Genomic DNA, 23,591 nt, shown 5'->3' with positions numbered 1-23,591 from the left:
ATTCACCCAATACTAAGAGAAACTGCACTGTATTGTTCTTTAACCTTTTATCTCTGACGTCTCAATATGCGAGTTCACGCATAAAACACGAATTGTTCTACAGTACAGTGATCTTTTTCAAATCCAACAGGCAAGGTTGCAATGCCTAACACCATGAGAGGTGCGTAAGGTATTGCAGGAAATGCTTCCATCTACCAGGAAACGCTCGGGTGTATCCCGCGACACGCGTCAGTTATTCGAGTTAGAAAGCAGTCGGTGAGAGGTGACATTTGTTACAAATGTAATGACCCAGTAACCACTGATTTCAACGTTTTCATTGTGGTTTGCATGTAGATGTCTTCTGCTACATATAAAGGAGTCCCAGTGACTATGAGCTAATATTGCACACGTCTCCGTGAAATTTCAGATGATCACATTATTTTGCTGTTCCACCACCTGTGATTACGATACTAGAGCTAAACAGCATTCGATGCACGTTTTGATACTGACTTTATTAATGCCAGCGACTGTTCACTTATGGATGAGGGAATGCTTTATATTATATTAATAATACTCCAATCTCGTCGTTTTGCACAATTCCAGCCACTAAACCACAATAAGTAAGCGTTTGCAAATATCTTTTAAGTCTTCAATTTAACACTTAAGATTTTTGTTGCCCTTTACTTATTTAAGTCTTCAATTTAACACTTAAGATTTTTGTTGCCCTTTACTTACACAAACTCCTCAGTTCATTACTAAACTAATTTTCTTAAGTTCTATCTCTTCGAACTACCTTTCCGCAGCTCACTATTTACTCGAATTCGCTCTCGCCGCCTAGATGTTAAACAATCTGCTGTAGGCAAACTCCTGGCGGGTGCATTGTGGGAATGAGGAGGACTTCCTAGCTGCGGGTCGCTACCCCTGTTAGTACTGTCAAGAGCGCTTCGCATTCACAGGAGGTCTGCGAAGTGGACATCTGTCAGGTGCGAAGAGAAGAAGAAGGTGAACAGAAGAAAGAGGCAGCAAACAGAAGGAAGTCAAAATACAAATATTCGTTAAAAGGAAATGGGAAGTTTACATACAGAAGGACTTGAGGTCAACTCTGCCCTAGTTGCTCCGCGCCGATGTCGGTTTTGTATAACTTTCAGCTAAGTCACATTTTTATTATGAAAGTTTTAAGGAATCGAATGGAAAACGGGGAGGACGAGTTTAAGCGTTTATTGTTCGCTTCTAGTTACTGAATTCGATACAGACTCTTTGAATTTGAAGGTGGTGTATTTAAAACGAATACATGACTTTAATACGCGCGTCCTTTTCTCTTTGCCACATTCCCGCACATCCATCTTTCTGTCTCCCGTACCTTGTCATTCTTTGACTCTGCAATAAGAATTCTGGACACCTACTCACCAGCGATTTCTGCAGGCTTTTGTGAATTATTTTAAATAACACAACATTCTTAAGTCCACTTAATCCAAAAACAAAAAAGGCAACTTTTCAGTATTAGTTTTTTATTTAGACAGTAAAATCGATGGTTGTAAGAGTAGTCACATTTCTTACACATCGGAATATTTTGAAGAACTGACAACTAATCTGCAGTTTTTGAGTTGCCAGTGTATCTCTGCACTTTATAGGAAAAGGGAGAGTGTAATAGGAAATAAGTCAAGTTGTTTCTCTCTCATGTGGTACTGTACAAGTAAATTTCCATCCCCCGGTACTGGGGCGATGGCTGCTCTGCTAAATCAAGAACTGCCTGCAAAATTAAGGAAGACATCCATCCTCAAAAAAGCTGTGGTTTTACTTACTGCTGCTTATGGTGTTAAAAAGCTTTACCCCGTTGTATACCGTCACCTTTCGGGCTTGACTGGGCAGAGAGTTCTTTCTTCTCAAACTAATGGTGCTCTGCAAACTGCATCAGGAACAAAAACCCGCTCTCCCAGTGTCAACAAGGAATTTCTGGAACGTTTGTGGCATTTGTTAAAGATTTTGTTCCCAAGGCTCATCTGCAAAGAATTTGGCTTGCTGGGTTTACACTCAGTAGCCCTTATCTCACGGACGTTTCTTTCCATTTATGTTGCACATTTAGATGGTAAAATAGTGAAGACAATTGTGAAAAAGGACCCACGAGCCTTTGTGTTGGAGTTAACCAAATGGCTTCTTATTGCAATCCCCGCTACTTTTGTGAACTCTGCAATTCGCTACCTGGAGGGGCAACTGGCTTTGTCTTTCAGAACTAGACTGGTTCGGCATGCATATAAGCTCTATTTCAGCAACCAGACTTATTACAGGGTTAGCAACATGGATGGCCGCTTAGCCAACCCAGATCAGTCCCTCACTGAAGACATTGTCATGTTTGCAGCCTCAGTAGCACATCTTTACTCCAACTTGACAAAACCCATCTTGGATGTCATGATGACAAGTTACACTCTGCTCAAGACAGCCAAGTCCAAGGGTGCCAACACTACTTGGCCTTCTGCTATTGCTGGGCTTGTGGTCTTCTTGACAGCTAAAGTATTGCGTGCTTTTTCTCCCAAGTTTGGCAAGCTAGTAGCAGAAGAAGCCAGACGGAAGGGTGACCTGAGATACATGCATTCCCGTATCATCGCCAATTCGGAGGAGATTGCCTTCTATGGTGGCCATCAGGTAAATATTCTCTCTCAGAATGTTGGAGTGCCTTATTCATCAATTCACAGTGATTTAGAAATGCAACCTTATTTTCTGTAAAGAAAACATTCATTGTAATAATGTCTTCCAAAAGGTTTTTTGTTCCAGTAGTAATCTTAACCGATCATACTTAACTTCATCTTCACTTCACATCCAGCAGTGTTTTCTATTATAGAGTGTAATTTTATAAGGTGCAAAATACACACTGATAAGGTAAAGTACTTCATTAAGGAAATGTTAGGTGTTTGAAGCATATGTCATAGAAGCACTCTAGTCCAGATCATTAGGTCTTTGTATTATTAAAATACTGAACTTGTTTGGGGAAACCCAATCCCACCACACTCCCACTTTATTCACTATTCTTCATCCTGTTAATGACTCCAGTCAGACCAGGATTACCAGATTTCAGCAAAGGTACTTATCCACAATCTATGAGATATGATTGTAACATATTTTTTATAAGACAATGTTTTACTAAATATCCTTAAGTGGGTTTGTATTAAATTGGTTGTTTTTGATCTGTTTGTGAATAATGATTACTGTTGCCTTTAAGTTGTCTATGTATTGATGATTTTTTTTTGTATGAATTTGAATTGCCTCTGTTCTGACAAAGTATTTTCAGTTGCATATATAATATTTTCACCCCTTTGCTGCTTCTCTCCTCATTTGTATTAAATAACACTTGACACCAGATGATTCTGGTTGTTATTTGTTGTTTCAACAAATTTCTTATTTGTAAGTCAATGACTGTGTATAATTAAATCCTCAATTAAGAAAATCTATTTCATAGTTTCTGCATTAATCTTCTTGCCAAACTAGTCCATATAATTTGGTTTAGTAAAGCAAAAATGTTTTTTTTTTAAACTTTGGAATGAATTTGTTTTTCTGTCCTTGAGGCTTTTCTTTTGGTTTGTTAGCACTGTTTATTACTAAAGCAACCAGTGGTTCCCTTGAAATACTGTTTAGTACCCTGTTACTGTGACCTCTGTACTTGTAAGAAGTTTGTTTTAATATGCAAGTTGCACAATGTAGAAACAGCAGTTAACATGATAATTGATTATATACAGTAGGTTTTTAAATAGTAGCAAAATTTCTGATTAAAAAAACAAAATAAAACAGAGCTATAATATACAGTACTTCTCTTCATCTATAAAGCAAGAATGTACTTTTAATTTTATTTTGCTAATAATTTTAAATTAGTTCCAGTACCTTCATTTTTTATAATCTGGATAGGTTAAAAAAGAGAGCGAAAGAGAGACAACATGATGAACCACTGATTATCATCGTTGTCTTACAGCTCCAGGTGGCTTAGTACAAATGTCAGCCTGGTCACACTGTATGTGGAGTGAGTTTGACACCAAACATGAACATTGTGGAAACTTGGCAGGTCTGAATCTAGTGAACTGGTGTTAGTTTCACTGTCTGTGGCAATATCTGATGACCAGTTTTCGACATCATTACTGTTGCTTATTTTGAGCAATGGTTCAGGCTCAGTTTGTTCTAAAACTCGTTTTATGGCTTTTTGTTTGCTTTTGTGTTTTTGTTAGAAGGCTCCGCTTAACTCATGAACATTGATGAATTACCATAAAGTGGCAGAAAGCATATAAATATTCATATTTTTTTTGGCATGATGTTATTTCCTCCACTAGATAGCAGGAGAAAATTGTCCTGAGAGTTATTCAGGCTTAAAACTGTAAAGAGGATCATTACATGTCAGTTAGGGTCTGACTCGAGCTTAACCATATTTACACAGAATTCTGAGTCATGCTGGGCATTAACGTGAAGGAGGTTAATACTCCCTTATAATTGTGCTGGCTCTGGGAATTTTGGATAACAGATTCTTTTAAATTATTATTGAAGTCCTGATTTTTTTTTTTTTGCACTTGACACAGTCAAAACACACATTTGATAGGCAATAAAAAATACAAAAGCCACTTTTCACAGTCCAGGGCAAATGAAAAGACACATTTTAACAGTTTTTATTAAAGTAGTCTAAACAAAGGATGACTATTTTTTGAAGCTTTTAATTGTTTAAAAATGTTTTTTTTCTGTCCATAAGTATTTGTTGTCAGTACTCAGTGTTATTGATACTGTATTTTTTCAGAACAAAGAACATATTATATGACTTTGTCTTGCAGATTTATCTATGACAATGCTTCTTTGAATTTAAAATGATAGAAAGGGTTGGACGAAAATTGGGGGGCTTCGACACTTTGAAGTGGTTGTTTTTACTTTCATGATTAGACTGTTTTTGATATTACGCATTTTTTTAAACATTTTTTTAAATGCTTGGTCAGAATAGTGCAGTATGCCTATGACTTAGAGTGAACAAACTATAAAATCAGTGTCAAATTTTGACAGTTTGTTTCATTTAATTGGATACGTGCTAGTTAAATATACTTTTCTGTCTGTTTAGTGGACCAGTCATGCATCAAAAATGATATCACTGTCAAACGAAGCACTTGCTACCTGCTGAGAAGCAGCTATTGCTCTTTTGAATTAATACAGCCCTTAGACATGTTCAGAATTGTTACACAATTACAGGTGGAAATGAGCAATACATTTTATACAGTATGTGTAATTTCTATGATCATGTTGGGGAGGGAGATGAATTGAATATCTGCTAAATGAAAAGGCCATCCCTAAATACATTGAAATTTGTGCCCCTGCAAAGGTGGAATAAACAATTATCTTTATAATATAATATCCTTACATAAATCTTCTCAAGAATCAGTTGCCAATTTAAATGCCAAGGCCCAAATTATTTTTTAAAGCATTTTAGCAAATTAGATGGCCCAAGGAAACAAATGCCTCTCTTGAATTAATTGTTAGAAAGGAGTAGTTACTTAATAAACTCGATTTTTTTTAAATAACTGTCGGTTTAAAATTACTATTAAATGTTTATAGGGTGACATTTAAGAGTTTTTTGAGGATACACACTTATCTATACCAGGAAAGTTGGTTTAAAATTGATTGGCGCCAAAATTTTATTGTTAATTATAGGGATTCTCCACATGTAACAACAAAAAGTGAGCTCATTCAGTGTTTTGAAAGGCTGATGGATGATCTTTGTTGTTTTGTTAATTTACCTTAATATGTGTATTTGCTGACTTTACATATTTATTTTTATTACCATATATACTTGTGCATAAGTCAGGTCTTCCATCCATCCATCCATCCATTGTCTCCCGCTTATCCGAGGTCGGGTCGCGGGGGCAGCAGCTTGAGCAGAGATGCCCAGACTTCCCTCTCCCCGGCCACTTCTTCTAGCTCTTCCGGGAGAATCCCAAGGCGTTCCCAGGCCAGTCGAGAGACATAGTCCCTCCAGCGTGTCCTGGGTCTTCCCCGGGGCCTCCTCCCGGTTGGACGTGCCCGGAACACCTCACCAGGGAGGCGTCCAGGAGGCATCCTGATCAGATGCCCGAGCCACCTCATCTGACTCCTCTCGATGCGGAGGAGCAGCGGCTCTACTCTGAGCCCCTCCCGGATGACTGAGCTTCTCACCCTATCTTTAAGGGAAAGCCCAGACACCCTGCGGAGGAAACTCATTTCAGCCGCTTGTATTCGCGATCTCGTTCTTTCGGTCACTACCCATAGCTCATGACCATAGGTGAGGGTAGGAACATAGATCGACTGGTAAATTGAGAGCTTCGCCTTGCGGCTCAGCTCCTTTTTCACCACGACAGACCGATGCAATGCCCGCATTACTGCGGATGCCGCACCGATCCGCCTGTCGATCTCACGCTCCATTCTTCCCTCACTCGTGAACAAGACCCCGAGATACTTGAACTCCTCCACTTGGGGCAGGATCTCGCTACCAACCCTGAGAGGGCACTCCACCCTTTTCCGGCTGAGGACCATGGTCTCGGATTTGGAGGTGCTGATTCTCATCCCAGCCGCTTCACACTCGGCTGCGAACCGATCCAGAGAGAGCTGAAGATCACGGCCTGATGAAGCAAACAGGACAACATCATCTGCAAAAAGCAGTGACCCAATCCTGAGCCCACCAAACCGGACCCTCTCTACACCCTGGCTGTGCCTAGAAATTCTGTCCATAAAAGATATGAACAGAATCGGTGACAAAGGGCAGCCCTGGCGGAGTCCAACTCTCACTGGAAACGGGTTCGACTTACTGCCGGCAATGCGGACCAAGCTCTGGCACCGATCGTACAGGGACTAAACAGCCCTTATCAGGGGGGCCGGTACCCCCCACAGGATTCCCCGAGGGACACGGTCGAATGCCTTTTCTAAGTCCACAAAACACATGTAGACTGGTTGGGCAAACTCCCATGCACCCTCCAGGACCCTGCTAAGGGTATAGAGCTGGTCCACTGTTCCGCGACCAGGACGAAAACCACACTGTTCCTCCTGAATCCGAGGCTCGACTATCCGACGGACCCTCCTCTCCAGGACCCCTGAATAGACTTTTCCAGGGAGGCTGAGGAGTGTGATCCCTCTGTAGTTGGAACACACCCTCCGATCCCCCTTCTTAAAGAGGGGGACCACCACCCCGGTCTGCCAATCCAGAGGCACTGTCCCTGATGTCCATGCGATGTTGCAGAGGCGTGTCAGCCAAGACAGTCCTACAACATCCAGAGCCTTGAGGAACTCCGGGCGTATCTCATCCACCCCTGGGGCCCTACCACCAAGGAGTTTTTTGACCACCTCGGTGACCTCAGTCCCAGAGATGGGGGAGCCCACCTCTGAGTCCCCAGGCTCTGCTTCCTCATTGGAAGGCATGTTAATGGGATTGAGGAGGTCTTCGAAGTATTCCCCCCACCGACCCACAACATCCCGAGTCGAGGTCAGCAGCGCACCATCCCCACCATATACAGTGTTGACACTGCACTGCTTCCCCTTCCTGAGACGCCGGATGGTGGACCAGAATCTCCTCGAAGCCGTCCGAAAGTCATTCTCCATGGCCTCCCCAAACTCCTCCCACGCCCGAGTTTTTGCCTCAGCAACCACCAAAGCCGCATTCCGCTTGGCCTGCCGGTACCTATCAGCTGCCTCCGGGGTCCCACAGGACAAAAGGGTCCTGTAGGACTCCTTCTTCAGCTTGACGGCATCCTTCACCGCCGGTGTCCACCAGCGGGTTCGGGGATTGCCGCCACGACAGGCACCGACCACCTTACGGCCACAGCTCCGGTCAGCTGCCTCAACAATAGAGGCACGGAACATGGCCCATTCGGACTCAATGTCCCCCACCTCCCTCGGGATGTGGTCGAAGTTCTGCCGGAGGTGGGAGTTGAAGCTACTTCTGACAGGGGGCTCTGCCAGACGTTCCCAGCAGACCCTCACAACACGTTTGGGCCTACCACGCCTGACCGGCATCCTCCCCCCCCATCGAAGCCAACTCACCACCAGGTGGTGATCAGTTGACAGCTCCGCCCCTCTCTTCACCCGAGTGTCCAAGACATGTGGCCGCAAGTCCGACGACACGACCACAAAGTCGATCATCGAACTGAGGCCTAGGGTGTCCTGGTGCCAAGTGCACATATGAACACCCCTATGCTTGAACATGGTGTTCGTTATGGACAATCCGTGACGAGCACAGAAGTCCAATAACAAAACACCGCTCGGGTTCAGATCAGGGGGGCCATTCCTCCCAATCACGCCCTTCCAGGTCTCACTGTCATTGCCCACGTGAGCATTGAAGTCTCCCAGCAGAACGAGGGAGTCCCCAGAAGGTATGCCCTCTAGCACCCCCTCCAGGGACTCCAAAAAGGGTGGGTACTCCGAACTGCTGTTCGGTGCATACGCACAAACAACAGTTAGGACCCGTCCCCCCACCCGAAGTTGAAGGGAGGCTACCCTCTCGTCCACCGGGGTAAACCCCAATGTACAGGCTCCAAGTTGGGGGGCAATAAGTATACCCACACCTGCTCGGCGCCTCTCACCGGGGGCAACTCCAGAGTGGTAGAGAGTCCAGCCCCTCTCAAGGAGATTGGTTCCAGAGTCCAAGCTGTGCGTCGAGGTGAGTCCAACTATATCTAGCCGGAACCTCTCAACTTCGCGCACTAGCTCAGGCTCCTTCCCCTTCAGAGAGGTGACATTCCACGTTCCAAGAGCCAGTTTCTGTAGCCGAGGATCGGACCGCCAAGGTCTCCGCCTTCGGCCACCACCCAACTCACACTGCACCCGACCTCCTTGGCCCCTCCCATAGGTGGTGAGCCCATGGGAAGGGGGACCCACGTTGCCTCTTCGGGCTGTGCCCGGCCGAGCCCCATGGGTGCAGGCCCGGCCACCAGGCGCTCGCCATCGAGCCCCACCTCCAGGCCTGGCTCCAGAGTGGGGCCCCGGTGACCCGCGTCCGGGCAAGGGAAAACGCCGTCCAAAATTGTTTTTCTTCATAGGAGGTTTGTTTAACCGCTCTTTGTCTCATCCCTCACCTAGGACCAGTTTGCCTTGGGTGGCCCTACCAGGGGCATAAAGCCCCGGACAACAGAGCTCCTAGGATCATTGGGACACGCAAACCCCTCCACCACGATAAGGTGACGGTTAAAGGAGGGGTAAGTCAGGTCTTGAAACACGAAAAATCTATCATAAAATCAGATCCTGAGTTGTATGCCCATTCAAAAATGCAACACTTAATTTTTTTTTATTTTATTTTATTTTTTTTACATCTTCTTACCTCCTCTAATCTCGCATCAGTTTCTCAGACACATTGAATTTTGTTGCAGCAGGGCAGTTACCAATTTCTTTTGCCACTTCAACGACTTTTAATTTAAAACCAGCTTCATATTTTCTTCTGATCGAACACTTCATCCTAGATAAGGGATGCTCTTACGATAAAGGTGTATAAGGGTGTGAGATACAAAAAACACAAATCAGTGCAAACGTCGCTTCGGAATAGTGTGGGTGTTACCGTGTGGTCATGTAGGCACAATACATAGAAAAAAAGGCAGTGTGCTCCGTGGTTACTCTGTCAGGTGAGTGTTAGCATGTCATAATCTCTTGGACCAATAGCGTGAGTTTTCTGCGTTCGACTTATACGACCGACATTATAAAATACTGGAAATTATACGGTAAAATCAAGCCCGACTTATCCGTGGGAGAACACAAGTATATATGGTAGTTTAAAAATAATGGTTAATCAATACTATCTAAATCAGGGGTGCCCAAATCGGGTCCTGGTGGGCCATAGTGGCTGCAGGTTTTCATTCTAACCATCTTGTTAATTAGTAAGCCGTTTTTGCTGCTGATTAACTTGTTTTGCCTTAGCATTAATTGATGTGTCTTAGACCCCTTAGTTTTTTTTTTCCTTAATGAGCAGCCAAACAATAATTAGACACAGAACACACCACAACATGACCAGCTAACCTGAAAATAAAGAAAGGTTAATGTCTCGGTCGTATTGGTCTGCTCAGGTCACCAAAACATCTTGTCTTGGAAAAAACAGAAAATCAACAGTCTGCTGTGGCAGAAGGAGAGCAGCAACAAGTCATGATATTCAATAACGGCTTTAATTAACAGCAAGAATTGGCTTCTCATTAAGAAACTGGTTGGAGTGAAATTGGCAGGAGTTTGACATTCCTATTTAGCTGGTCATCTGTTGGCTCGTTTCACATCTCATTTCTAGTTTAGCTGCCATTTAATGAAGAAATGAATCAATTCAGAGGACTGAATCCTTTAAAACAGGGCAATTAAAAAATAAAGGGAAAAGGAGTTAATTAGCAGTGAAAACTGTTCACTGATTAGGAAAAGGATTAGAATGAAAACCTGCAGCCACTGCAGCCCACCAGGACCGGAGTTGGATGCCCCTGATCTAAATATTTAAGCCTAATATCATCAGTGCCACATGAACCTGTAAGCAGTGGTAGTTTTCAGGATACTGCATCTATTTAAATCGACTTTTATAACAAGATGTTTCAAATCAGCTTGTCTGACACTTTGCTTTTTTTTAGATTTGCATTCATAAATCTGGAAATGATAACTGATTAATAATTCTTAAAAGTGAATAGTCTGTTCTTTCTTTCCATTATTTCTGAATACCTGTTAAATCATTTTTTGTGTTGTTTTCAAAGTATCTGATGTAAGTGATAAGACATTTTCTTTTACCTGCGATTATGGGCTCATCTAGAATTAGTGTTTAAACACAGTACTGACCTAAGCTCCCGTAATTTTGTTAAACAACAATGCGCGCACTAATGTTGTCAAGATAGAAAAGTATTGAACTTCGACCCCATTTTCAATAACCAATACAATATATTATGCAATTCAATAAAAACCTTATTTAAATAAATTGTTATTCTGTATCATGAAACTTTACATTTATGAAAACAAATAGAAATTTTTGTCATTAATGCAAAAACTTGAAGTAGTGCAATCTTTTTTAAAAGGTAAGAGTAAAGTTCTGTAAGCAATAAAAAAGTAAAGAAGTTTAAGTTTGGTCAGCAGTTTTTTTATTTTTTCATTGATGTAAACAAATACTGTACTGTTACTGAGGCAGTACAATGAATTATGTTGCAAACATTAAGTGTCAATGTATTGAAATTATTTGTAAACAATATACTGTACATAACATTTAAAACAAACATTAAACATTTAAATAAAAAGAACATTAATGTGATCTTTTGTAAATAATTGTTTAGAAAAGTAACACACAAACAGGCTACTGACACATTTAAAGGCTTTGCATACATGCAAACAGTGCACATTACATTTTTGAATGTAAATAAACTACAATGTCTTTATAACTTCCAGATTTTTTGCAAGATAGATGAGCATGTCAATATGCTTTCCGTGAGGTGTGCTTTTGTTGGGCTGTAAATGAGCCCTGACATACTTAATACATGAACTAAAGCAGAGCTGAAAGTTTATGAGATCAATGAGAAGTCATGCCATTATTTATGCAGTTAAGCACTGAAAAGTTATAGTGCCTTACATTATGTAATGAGATGTAATTTTGAAATCACATGTAATAAAAGAAAGTAACGCACTACAGAACCACATTTCACAGCGACAGTTGAAAACTGAGGGAGTGAAGGAGTTCCAATGCTAAAGAATGTTGCCCCTGAATGAACAGCACAGAATAAAACTGGCCCACAGGTTAAAAATAATTGCAGACTCCTGTATTAATGTATCAAACATTTAACTGACAACAAAAAACGTTTTAGCCTGTTGAAAAATAATTAACGCAACATCTTTGCTTCAGGCACAACAGTTTACAGGTTCATACTTATTAATGCTTCCTTAATTTAGAAATAAGATACCTTTCAGAATTCTTTGTATATTAACCTGAGTGAAGGTCCTTTAAACAGAGCTGGTCAACCCATTAGATGACGTTGGTGGCTGCCTAGGGCACTGCCATCGGAGGGGGGGGGGATGGGGCGCCATTTGGGTAAGTTACCTACACACCAAGGGAGACTTCCCCACCTAGGATTCCATATGGGCCACGACCATTACTGCCTTTTTAAGTGCTTGACTAAACTGCTTGTGTTACCCCTTTACTTAGTAATGTGCGGTATCAAATCTTGCATACAGGTTTGCGTGTTATCTTGCAGTTTTCCTTCCCCATTGGGCACAACACCAAAGCAATTTGAGACGCTACTCCGGCTGCCTTCTTTGGTAATTAAGTGTGCTAGTAAAGGCTCCAAAGCTGCTGAAGTTGCCATTAAAACCTTTGAGTGGGTTAAAATGGGGCTGCAACTATTGCCATGGCGAACTGGAAATGCATTCATAATGCAGGCTGTAGAATCCATGAAAAATGAGTATTGAAGTACTGTAATTTTAAAATGTTAAAATCAGTTCTTTTGACAATCCTTGTACGCACAATTAAAAACTGCAACTTATTTGCAACTCAATTGAACAAAATTAGCATTAAAGAAAGTATTTTATTTTAATTTTTTGGAATCAAACATTAACTGATTATGATATTCTTATAATAACGTAATCTTAATAGAAAACTTGTTTCCAAACTGGTCAGCTTTAAACATTCTTAAAATTTAATTTTCCCTTTGAAAAAGTAAGAGCAACAGATATATATAAAAAATAAGCTACTACCAGATAAGCAGCAGCTACCTGACATGCAGACATCAAAGGAAATAAAAGGTGTAGCTCATGTCTGAACCTATGGTATTCATAAGAAAGTGATGACCAAACGTTATTCCGTGGGTTTGGCATCGGATGGATGTTGAGCTTTCTTCTTTGAATCAAGGTTTCTAGTTAAAATATTTGGTCATTGAACTTGTACTTCACCATATCATGTCACAAATCACTGTACAAAGCTAACAACCATCAAACTGTACACAGAGAGTACTATTTAATGGTCAGGAGTAATGTATAGTAAAGCAGATTGGAATGAAAAGGATGTGTGACAGACATGGATTGAGAGGAAGGGGGCCCACAGAGACTGCTGATGTATAGAGCCCAGAGTTCTGTGCTACTACTCCCCTGTGTCCAGGATTAAATGGATTTTTCCCCCTAACTATTAACAAAATGATTTTTTTAAATGTAGCTAACTTTTAATGTATTTAAACCATTTTAGTCTTAACCACAAAAACATCTTGTTTTCTGTATTAAACAAATCTTAGCAATGGGATGAACATTTTGAGCCTACTTAATCCCTTTCAAGTTCTTGAGGTTTAATGAAAAGAGTACATTTTATGACTTTCTTAAAACATGTTCTGTCTGAAGTGGTTTTTTTTGTGTTATTTTTCAGCTCTAATAAAAGAAACCCTTGCTTTCAAATTAGCATTGATGATCCTAGAGTGTATTTTCCATTTGTAATTCCACAGAACACATTTGGAACGAGACAGAAGTAAATGAATACAGAAAAACAAGCTTAATTAAAATTATGACTGGGTTTTTATTAAGAGTTTATTAATATTGAAAACAAGGAAAAAAATAGAATGCTGGTGTAGCAATATTAGAAATGCTGATTTAATGAACATTTTGACCATAATTATCACGTAATACATGAATTTTAAGCATGATTTCCAGCAGCATGTTGAAAAATTCTCAATTAAAAAAAAATGTCTTATGATGGACTAATGCCCTGTTCAGTATTGGTTTGTAACTGTCTTAAGTTGAGTTCCACTTTTTGCACAATGCTGCCTAGATGGGCACCCCATATTTGAATATTGTAAAATCTAATTACTGTGATTTTTTTTCTTATAAAATGTACAATGATTAAGAACTGCTAAGTAGGGTAATAGGTAAGGGCTTTAAAAACATGCACATAAGAGGTGAAGTATTGAGCCATATTAAGATCAAATGCTACACTCTGGGTAAAGTGAAATGTTTATTGTAAAGCCATATTTTTATCAATACTTAATATTGCTTATGGTGGGATCATGATTCTAAGAAACTATGGTAGAGCAGGCATTGACAAATCACCTAAAAATGCTAAAATTGGTAACTCTAGATGTTGAAGTTGCCTTCACTGACAAATGTGGACATATTTCAGTTGATACAAACAATCGAAAATGGTAATCAAGATGATTTGTGTGTTCACTTACTGATAAATATATTTAGGCTTTTCTCAATGTTTTCATGCTGTTTTAAAAATGTCATATTGGTCTGTTTGTTTACAGTTTTATTTTTCTGTAGCATGTGTTGATCCTAAAACCTCACATAGAGTAACTGAGAAAAGTTCTCTTGCTGCCTATGGTTTATACACTGGTGTTGTCTTCCTGTGTGCTTTCTGCAGTGCAAAGACACAGAGTATGAACTGTTTATCTTATCAAAATATATTTTGATGACAGTGTAAAGTTCAGACTGCTCTGTCCTTGAACGTTTCAACAGTGGGCAAATCAGAACAAGGCCCACTTGACTCCCTGCTGTTAGATAAAACATAACATTCATTCATTGGAATTGTATAAAGATGTTTAAATGCAGTACTTTTATGCAAGTAAAGACTCAGTGACTTTCACATAACATTAAATAAGTATGCCACATTGAATGACTACCTACAGTACACCTTTTGGTACAGCCTTGCATGGTATAGATCTTAAACATGTGAAGAATGTAGCTTTAGTCAGACTGGTCTACAGGAGCACAAACTGCAAACTAAACTCCACCCCAATGAAAACTATATCTTACAGAACAAAGCAGTTACAAGCTTTTTTTTTTTTTTTTTTTTAGTATAAAGAGGTTTTTGTTACAGTGAGTTACAAAGAAGGCTGTTCCTTTTTCTCCCTCTTTTTTGTTAGTTTACTTGTTTGGTAGAAGCAGGAACAGAATCTATATACAAGCATAACTCCTAGCTGTAGTGCAGTTGTAGGAATCTACTGAATTATAATTTTTTTTTTTGTGCATTTGCATTGATGAAGTATCCCTTCCACTGGTCCACTGTCCAGAGTTTGGTGACCTTCAAGTTGGAGTAGCTTGATGTATAAATGAGGGAATGAAAGAACTGCTGCTTCTAATGAATTACAGCTGGCCTTTTAATAATGAAAACAGTGCTTATTGGCATGTCCTTAATGCCTTCTGCTGGTGAAGCTGACATCTGTGTGATTTCAGTATAGTGCACAAATTCTTCTTTTTTAATAATGGTAGAGAATTAAAATGAGGAAAACCCCTCCTGGGGTTAATTAAGTTGGAAAGCTTCATTTCTTAATATATCTAAAGACAGAACATATAAAGGTATAACTTTGTGTTTGTGTGGCTTACATCATATAAGGAGGTTTGTTCTAAATAATGGTTTTAAAAAGAGTGCCTTTCCATTCATATTGGTCCTCTTTACATTCATCAAGGCTTTGGACATAAAACCATGAGGTAGCCACGATTCAGCCAGTACTCTGGCACTTTTAATATTGGCTTTGAATTTTACTTGCTCTGAGTCCCATTTAAATGTGTGTCTGGTTGAACTTGTATGTGTGTAAATCAGAGACTGTGGATCCTTCCTTCTGACAACATTGTGGTGGTCTTGTATACATATTGTGAGTGTTTTTGATGTTTGTCCCAGGTATACAGCTGGGCATGAACCACATGGTATGCCGTAAACCGTGTTCCGTGCCTGCTGCCAATTTCCTGCTTTTAGCATGTGAGAAGACAGCCCGGACAAAACCAGATGGACACCAGCAGTTCTAAAAACACACGTTTATTATAAACACGGTCTGCAAACACAATGTCCCACACACACACAGTGCTCCAGCACCAAACACCCTTCTAATTGGGCCTTTCACTCGTCCTCTTCAGGCCGCCTTTCCTCCTCACTCCCGAGCGTTGCCTTTTTCCACCCGACTCCGGCTCTTCGACCGTAGGAAGGCGGCCCCTTTTATATTCACCCGGATGTGCTCCAGGTGCTCCCTGACGTCCTTCTGGCGGCACTTCCTGGTGTGGCGGAAGTGCCGCATGAGCACCTGGAAGCACTCCGGGCATCCCTGGAAGTTTCTCCACCAGCACTCCCTGGTGTGGCGGAAGTGCAGACCTCCCGGGCTCTATGAAGCTCGGGGTGCCCCCTGGCAGTGGCTACGGGCCCCAACGGGGTTGAGCCTCCATGCTTCATTCCCGTGGTCCCCACGCTAATCAGGGCGGTTGCCCCCTTGTGGCCTGGGGGATGTATAGTCCACCTCCTGGTCCTTCCAGGTGTCGTGGCTGGGTCTGACCCCTAGCCGCCTGCCACAAGCATTAAAAAGGACTATGCGCAGAGTGTTTGCAGGCTTGTGTGCTATTTTGATGTCTGATTTGGAAAGGATATGTGCTGTATCTTCTGATACCACAAGTAAGCCCGCGATTCGCTAGCAAATCGGAAATCCTAGAATGGCAGTCAGTTTCTGTTCCGTCCGATATGTGGATGGATGACATATCATGGAGGGCGGGTGCGTCTGGGGAAATGTCATTTAATCTAATAGGCATATCTGTACTAAAGCGGTTTCGTTTTGTGGAGACGTGAGTCTGTTGCCTTCGCTGACACCAACTGCTTGAACAGGTTGTGTTGTTTGGGGGCCACCTACTGACTCTGGGCAGCCGCTGTGTCTGACTGTGGGGCGAGCGCCACAGCGCAATATGCGCCTCGGTGGGAAGCCGCTGCTTGAAGACATATCATGGAGGGTATATGCGGTGCTGTGGGCGGTCGCGTCCGGGCGGCCGCACAACCTGGCATGCACGCCTTACCTCAGGTGTAGTTCACAGGTCATAGTCTCGTTTCTGTGTTTTCTTTGGTTTGAGCCGTGACTCCTTTCGCAAGCGCGTTGTAGGCGCGTGCGTTGTCACAGTTGGTTTGAGCCATGACTCCTTTCGCAAGCGTGTTGTAGGCGAGCGCGTTGTCACAGCATGGACCTTTGGTTTGAGCCGTGACTCCTTTCGCAAGCGCGTAGTAGGCGCGCGCGTTGTCACAGTTGGTGTGTGCCGTGACTCCTTTCGTAAGCGCGTTGTAGGCGCGTGCGTCGTCACAGCATGGACCTTTGGTTTGAGCCGTGACTCCTTTTGCAAGTGCGTTGTAGGCGCGCGCGTTGTTACAGCATGGACCTTTGGTTTGAGCCGTGACTCCTTTCGCAACGCGCGCATTGTCACAGTTGGTGTGTGCCGTGACTCCTTTCGCAAGCGCGTTGTAGGAGCACGCGTTGTCACAGCATGGACCTTTGGGGTTTCCGTACATCTGGTGAGCCCTGCGCCCATCCGGTTTACAACCTTCGGTTAGTAATATGGAATGGATATGGATGTGATTATAAGGATTTGTGTGCCAGGTGGGATGGGGGGTCAGGTTAGAGTCGATTGGGGTCTCCGTCTCCTATATAAGCATTGTTTGAGGAATGTTTTTGAGTAGCCATTTCATGTGAACAGTTGGAAAAGCATCTTTCATGCTTTTTAGTCTTCGTATTACAATGGGTGTGAACTCTTCTGAACAGTGTCTTAATACAGCTCAGTTTATACAATGATAGGTGATTGCTAACAAAGTGTAATATTCTGTATGCATAACATTTCTTACGATAAACACCATCAGGGTGGCGTCGTTACTTCTTTCAATGGATATATCCAGGAAATTGATGCATTATTTAATTTTCCATAGTGAACTGGATTGCAGGGAATATTGCATTGATGTGGTTGTGGTAATTGTTCAGCAGGTCAATTTTTAATATGACGAATGTGTCATCAACATAGCTTATCCAAAGTTTAGGTGTGAACTGAGTTAGAGTAAGATAAGAATAAGTAAGTTTTTTGCTTTGTTTGATTTTGATGTCTTGCATCAGGACCTGAGAAAATTCACTTAGGCATTTTGGAGATAATTAAAATTCTTTATTAAAAATCAAGTCTACCTTCTCTTTTTTCTGAAAAAGGAATACCAGGCAAAGCCTCAAGTATGAGAAAGTTGTCAGCATCTTTAAAACACATCTTGGCAAGATAAAAGATACCAGTCTTTGTGGTAATTAATTTCATTAACTACTGTTGCTTTAAAACTGATCCTATTTATTAACATAGGTTTTGCTTTTGATTTAATCTATAAATTTTAAGAATGGAGTTTACTGTGTGTAATTTTGGGTGAGACGCACTGAAATCTATTAATTTTACTGTTATGCTTCTTTCTTCCATGATGAACAATTTTTTTAGACTTGATTTGCAACTGCAGTATGTGAGCTTCTTTGTCTTTAGGATATACCAATTTAATTTTATATTACATTTAAAGGTAGTGTATTTGCAGTGCTATATTTTTCATAGACATGAATCTGCCAGTTATGAACACCTAAATTTTGGAATCCACATTCATTTTTTTGCTTTCTGTCACTGAAGATATACTTGAATTTGGTGCTGCTGTTGATTTTGTAAACTCACTGGTTATGTTGAGGAATTTCTATCATTCGGTAACACTCAAACTTGTAGAAAGGACACAGATATTCTAAGTGTACCAACTATCCAGTTATGTGGCTGACAATGAAGTGGTGCTCTAAGACAAGCTGAAAGACCCAAAGCCAGTTTTCCTTTGTGGATTCAGCCTTGGATTGACTTCTTGGTAGATGCAAATACCATGGGTGACCATTTCCAAACAGTTTTCCTGTTCTTGTTAATACCTGTGGAAACATACCTGAAACTTCATATGTAACTCAGGAAGGATGTACATCCTACTATCTCTTAGTATTTATCTTCAAGCAGGACAATATGTTTTCCCCAGGCTACATGCTAGCAATATCGCCCCTCTCAAAGGTTTTCCTTTGCAGAGTTAACTTTTCACCATTAAGTTTCTAAGACATCACAAGGGCAGTTTAGTCTATGGAAGTACTTGTGTGAAATCTTATTGTAATTTTTTTTGTTTTTTTAAATTATTATGTAGTGTATGTACATGCATATCTATGACTGTATATATATGATCTGTTCATTTAATGTGTATACTGTTTACAGCAGTGCTAGAAAGTTTGTGAATCCTTTAGAATTTTCTCTATTGCTGCATAAATATGGCCTAAAATTGATCAGATTTTTACATAAGTCCAAAAACTAGATAAAGAGAACCTAATTAAACTAATGACACAAACACGTTATACTTGTTCATTAATTTATTGAGAAAAATAATCTAATGTTACATGTTTGTGTTTTTAAAAAAATGTGATTCTTTGCTTTCAGTAAATGGTGTGACCCTCTTGTGCAGCAATAACTTCAGTAAACGTTTCCAGTAACCATTGATCTACTCTGCTCATTGGCTTGATGGAACTTCAGCCAATATTGCCTTCCTGAACTGCTTCAGCTCAGAGATGTTGATGGGCTTCTTTGACTAAACCTTTTTTACATCATTGTTGTTCAGTGTTCTCCTGAGTGGGAATTCATGATGCGAGAGAGGCCTTTAGATCCTTAGACGTTACTGTGGGGTTCTTTATGACCTTCCGGAATATTACATTCTCTTGGAGTGATCTTTGTTGGCCAGCCACTCCTGGGGAGAGTAACAGTGGTATTGAATTTCTTCCAAGTGTACATGATCTGCCTGCCTGAGAGTCCAAACTCTTTAGAAATGTTTTTTAACCTTTTCCAGACTGATGAGCATTAACATCTTTTTTTTTTTTCCTGAGCTCCTCAGAAATCTCCTGTGATCGAGGCCTGTCATACTTCCATAAGCCTTTGAGGTGAAGTTAAGAGTTTGATAGTGAAGACCCAGATTTATGTTCTTTAAATAGGACAGGGCCTCTCACACTCACACCTGATTGTTATCCCATTAAAACACCCAACTCTAAATTTCTGTTTACATCGAACCTCTAGGATTATCAGTTACATACTTTTGCAAATATGTAACATTGGGTCATTTTCCTCAAAAAATAAATGAACGACTATGGTTTTCTGTCTTTTGTTTAATTGGTTTCTCTTTAGTAGTTTTAGGTCTTGTGTAAAAATCTGATCTTGTTTTAGGCCATATTTAATAATAATAATTATAATAATAATAATGATGATGCATTTTATTTATAAAGCACCCCTGCCATGTTCAAAGAACTTTGCAGAAATGTAAAATGAACAGCAGGGTATATGCAGAATTATAAACAAATAATATCCATATAAAACACTGAATAAACATAAATACTGGAAACAAAAGTCACAGAATTAGATTAAGAGACCATAAACCAGAATAAAAAATATACAAAATACTACAAGAAACCTTGAACAAATAAAATAATTGGTGATTCAATTGTAAATAATCCTGAGAACCTGGACAGGGAGGGTGAACTGAAAGAAGGGTCAGAATGTCAGGGTAAGTTAAATATCTTCGTGAACAAATTAGTTTTTTGGTGTTTTTTTTTTTTTTTAAAGAATGAATTGAGTCAGCTGAACTCATTTTTTTAGGGAAGTCATTCCAAAGCCTGGGCACAAAAGAGCTTGAACGCTTTTTCACCCATAGAGCACAGGTTAGTTTATGACACAACAAGATTGCCAGGGTCAGTGGACCTTAGTGGGCGAACAGGAACATAGTGATGGAGGAAGTTACTGATGTAGCCCGGTATAAGGCCATTTAAAGATTTATAGGTTAGTAGTAGAATTTTATATTCAGACTCCTGTTAGACACAGGTAGACAGTGAAGATGTAGCCGCATGGATGTTGTGTGCTTGCTGTTTTGAGTCTGTGTAAGGACTCTTGCAGCAGAGTTTTGAAACAGCTGGAGCTGTGATAACAGATTAGAATTTGCACCTGCCAGGAAGTAGTTACAGTAGTCAATGTGGGATGTAATAAAAGCATGGACAAATTTCTCAGAATCACAAAAGGAGAGAAATGAGCGAACACAGGATCTTTATGGAGGTGGAAATAAGAAAGTCTCTTAATGCGCTTTATGTGGTTAGAGTAAGATTAGGAAGGATCAAAAATTAAACCAACATTCCCCCCACCCCCGCGACCCCAGTGACCCCAGTTGGGATTAAGCGGTTACGATAATGAATGGTGGGATGGATGAAGTAAAACAAAAACATTAAATTCACCAGTCAACTTATTACAGTATGTATTATGTATTATAGTACATAACTGAACAGTGGCCTACAAGATGTACACAAACATTTGCACTGAGACCAACAAAACTATTAAAATGAGAGTACCTGCTATTCATGTAAACAAGCTATAAATGCACAGGGAATAAAATACCTGAACATCACAATTACAGGCCTTGAACTGAACATGTGCGGCATGCAAGCAAGAACACAAATCTAACATACTGCTTTTCTTGTCGTAAGGCACTTTTTTGCAGAATGAGTCCGCTAAAGTTTGCTGAGTGTCTTTTTGTGCTTGTACCTTGGTTACTTTAGACTTGTGCTGGACAGTTGACTCCTTAAGCTTTTCGTATTCTTCGTATTCTGTGCGGTGGTTAGTTCGCAAATGGTGAAACAAGTTAGTTGTTGAGCTGTCTCTAACGGCAACTGATTTACCACATAGTTTGCAGATTGCTGTCTTTTGAGCAACATCAGTCTTTTCAAAGCTAAACCACTGCCATGCGAGTGAGAATGAACCATGTCTGGCAATTAACTCTGACAACGTAGATGGCGAGGCTGTTTTATCATCTGGCGCTGTTTGTTCACTCATTTTGAGGCACCGAGCGACAATAACTTGCGGCTTGCTGGACGTGCACGCCTACGCAACTCGCTTTGCGCATGCGCAGTGGTCTATACTGTTGAATTAGTGAATGAACTCTGTGTTTGTTTTTTTTGCAAAGCGAGTTACATACTCGATAATTTAATATCGCACATCATTAAAACAGCAATTAAGATATAATCGCAAACGATGTGTATCGCACACGCCTACATTATATTTTGGAGGATAATCGAGAATGATAAGTAGGATAGGACAAGATTACAGCATCAGTTTTAGAGTCATTGAAAGACAGTGGACATTCAGTTGGTATTCTTTTCATGTTTAGTCTTCTTCTTCTTTTTCTTTCGGCTGCTCCCGTTAGGGGTCGCCACAGTGGATCATCTTCTTCCATATCTTTCTGTCCTCTGCATCTTGTTCTTTTACACCCATCACCTGCATGTCTTCTCTCACCTCATCCATAAACCTTCTCTTAGGCCTTCCTCTTTTTCTCTTGCCTAGCAGCTCTAACCTTAGCATCCTTCTCCCAATATACTCAGTATCTCTCCTCTGCACATGTCTAAACCAATGCAATCTCGCCTCTCTGACTTTGTGTTCCAACCGTCCAACTTGAGCTGACCCTCTAATGTACTCATTTCTAATCCTATCCATCCTTGTCACACCTAATGCAAATCATAGCATCTTTAACTCTGCTACCTCCTCCTCTGTCTCCTGCTTTCTGGTCAGTGCCACGTCTCCAACCCATATAACATAGCTGGTCTCACTACCGTCCTGTAGACCTTCCCTTTCACTCTTGCTGATATCCGTCTCTCACAAATCACTCCTGACACTCTTCTCCACTCATTCCACCCTGCCTGCACTCTCTTCCACAATCACCATTACACTGTACTGTTGATCCCAAGTATTTAAACTCATTCACCTTCGCCAACTCTACTCCTTGCATCCTCACCATTCCACTGACTTCCCTCTCATTTACACACGTATTCTGTCTTGTTCCTACTGACCTTCATTCCTCTCCTCTCTAGAACATATCTCCACCTCTCCAGGGTTTCCTCAACCTGCTCCCTACTATCGCTACAGATCACAATGTCATCAGCAAACATTGTTCATGGGGACTCCAGTCTAATCTTGTCTGTCAATCTAGTGCTGGGCGGTGTACCGGTTCATACCGAAAACCGTTTTTAATTTTTTTTTATGATATGGATTTTTCTTATACCGCAACACCGGTTTAAATTGCCTAAACGACGTTTGGAACGTGGCGCAGCAGGAAACTGTTTAAGTGGGGACCTTTTTCACTGCTACACCGCTAAACACAGATTTGTTGCACTAGGGCTCTTTTTCACTGCTACACCACCAAATAGTAGGCGGTAGCATAGGTATGCCGCGCGGTGAAAATGGACAGAGAGCATTCCAAAACTGAACTAAAAGTAAAGTTGAACATGTGATGAACAGAAGAACTTTTGCCGAAAAAAAGGAGTCACATCCGTCACCTGGAGATACTTTAGTTTTAAAAGGTCAGATGTGTAAATACTGTTTCTATACTACTGGATAATACTGCAAGCCAAGTTGTACTTGTTTTTGTACTTGCTAGTGTATGTTTTACTTGTATTCATTCTGCGATGTGCTATCGACTCGTTCAGAGATGGGCGCAACTCTGAATGGATGGCATAATTAAACATGTATAACGAAGATATTTTTAAAGTTCTGAACACGCCATTGGCTAAGTTAATAACTAGTTTTAATTTCACAAAGACGTTTATCGTGTGGTTTTGGTAGAGAGCAGGAATATCATGAAGTGAATGGATTCTGTGCGGTGATTGCTGCAGGCGCCTGCTCTTAGTGCGGAGGAAGTCAGTTTAAGAAGCGTAGTGATTAACGACTGGGTCGGGGAACACTTAACACAAAGTATTTGATGTGCTGTATTAACTTGTGACAGGGTTTGAGAAAATCTAGTAAATTAAACATTGATTTTAGGATGAAGTTTAGTTTACAACATTCTACTTTAATTATAAAATAAACTG

The 23,591-nt window shown here is 40.8% G+C and overlaps 1 protein-coding gene across 1 annotated transcript in view; it reads left to right on the top strand.

Moving 5' to 3' along the window:
• The first annotated feature begins 857 nt into the window (after positions 1-857).
• Positions 858-23,591, top strand: part of abcd1 (ATP-binding cassette, sub-family D (ALD), member 1) — an 87,829-nt gene continuing 65,095 nt past the window's right edge. Inside the window, exon 1 of the mRNA XM_028813284.2 lies at positions 858-2,619. Coding sequence (XP_028669117.1) covers positions 1,657-2,619 — 963 coding nt within the window. The 5' untranslated portion in view covers positions 858-1,656. The remainder of the gene's footprint in view (positions 2,620-23,591) is intronic.

This window comes from Erpetoichthys calabaricus, chromosome 11 (assembly GCF_900747795.2).
Source record: "Erpetoichthys calabaricus chromosome 11, fErpCal1.3, whole genome shotgun sequence".
Taxonomy (NCBI): domain Eukaryota; kingdom Metazoa; phylum Chordata; class Cladistia; order Polypteriformes; family Polypteridae; genus Erpetoichthys; species Erpetoichthys calabaricus.
The sequence above is the reverse complement of the archived record's forward strand: the minus strand, read 5'-3'. Positions and strand labels throughout refer to the sequence as shown.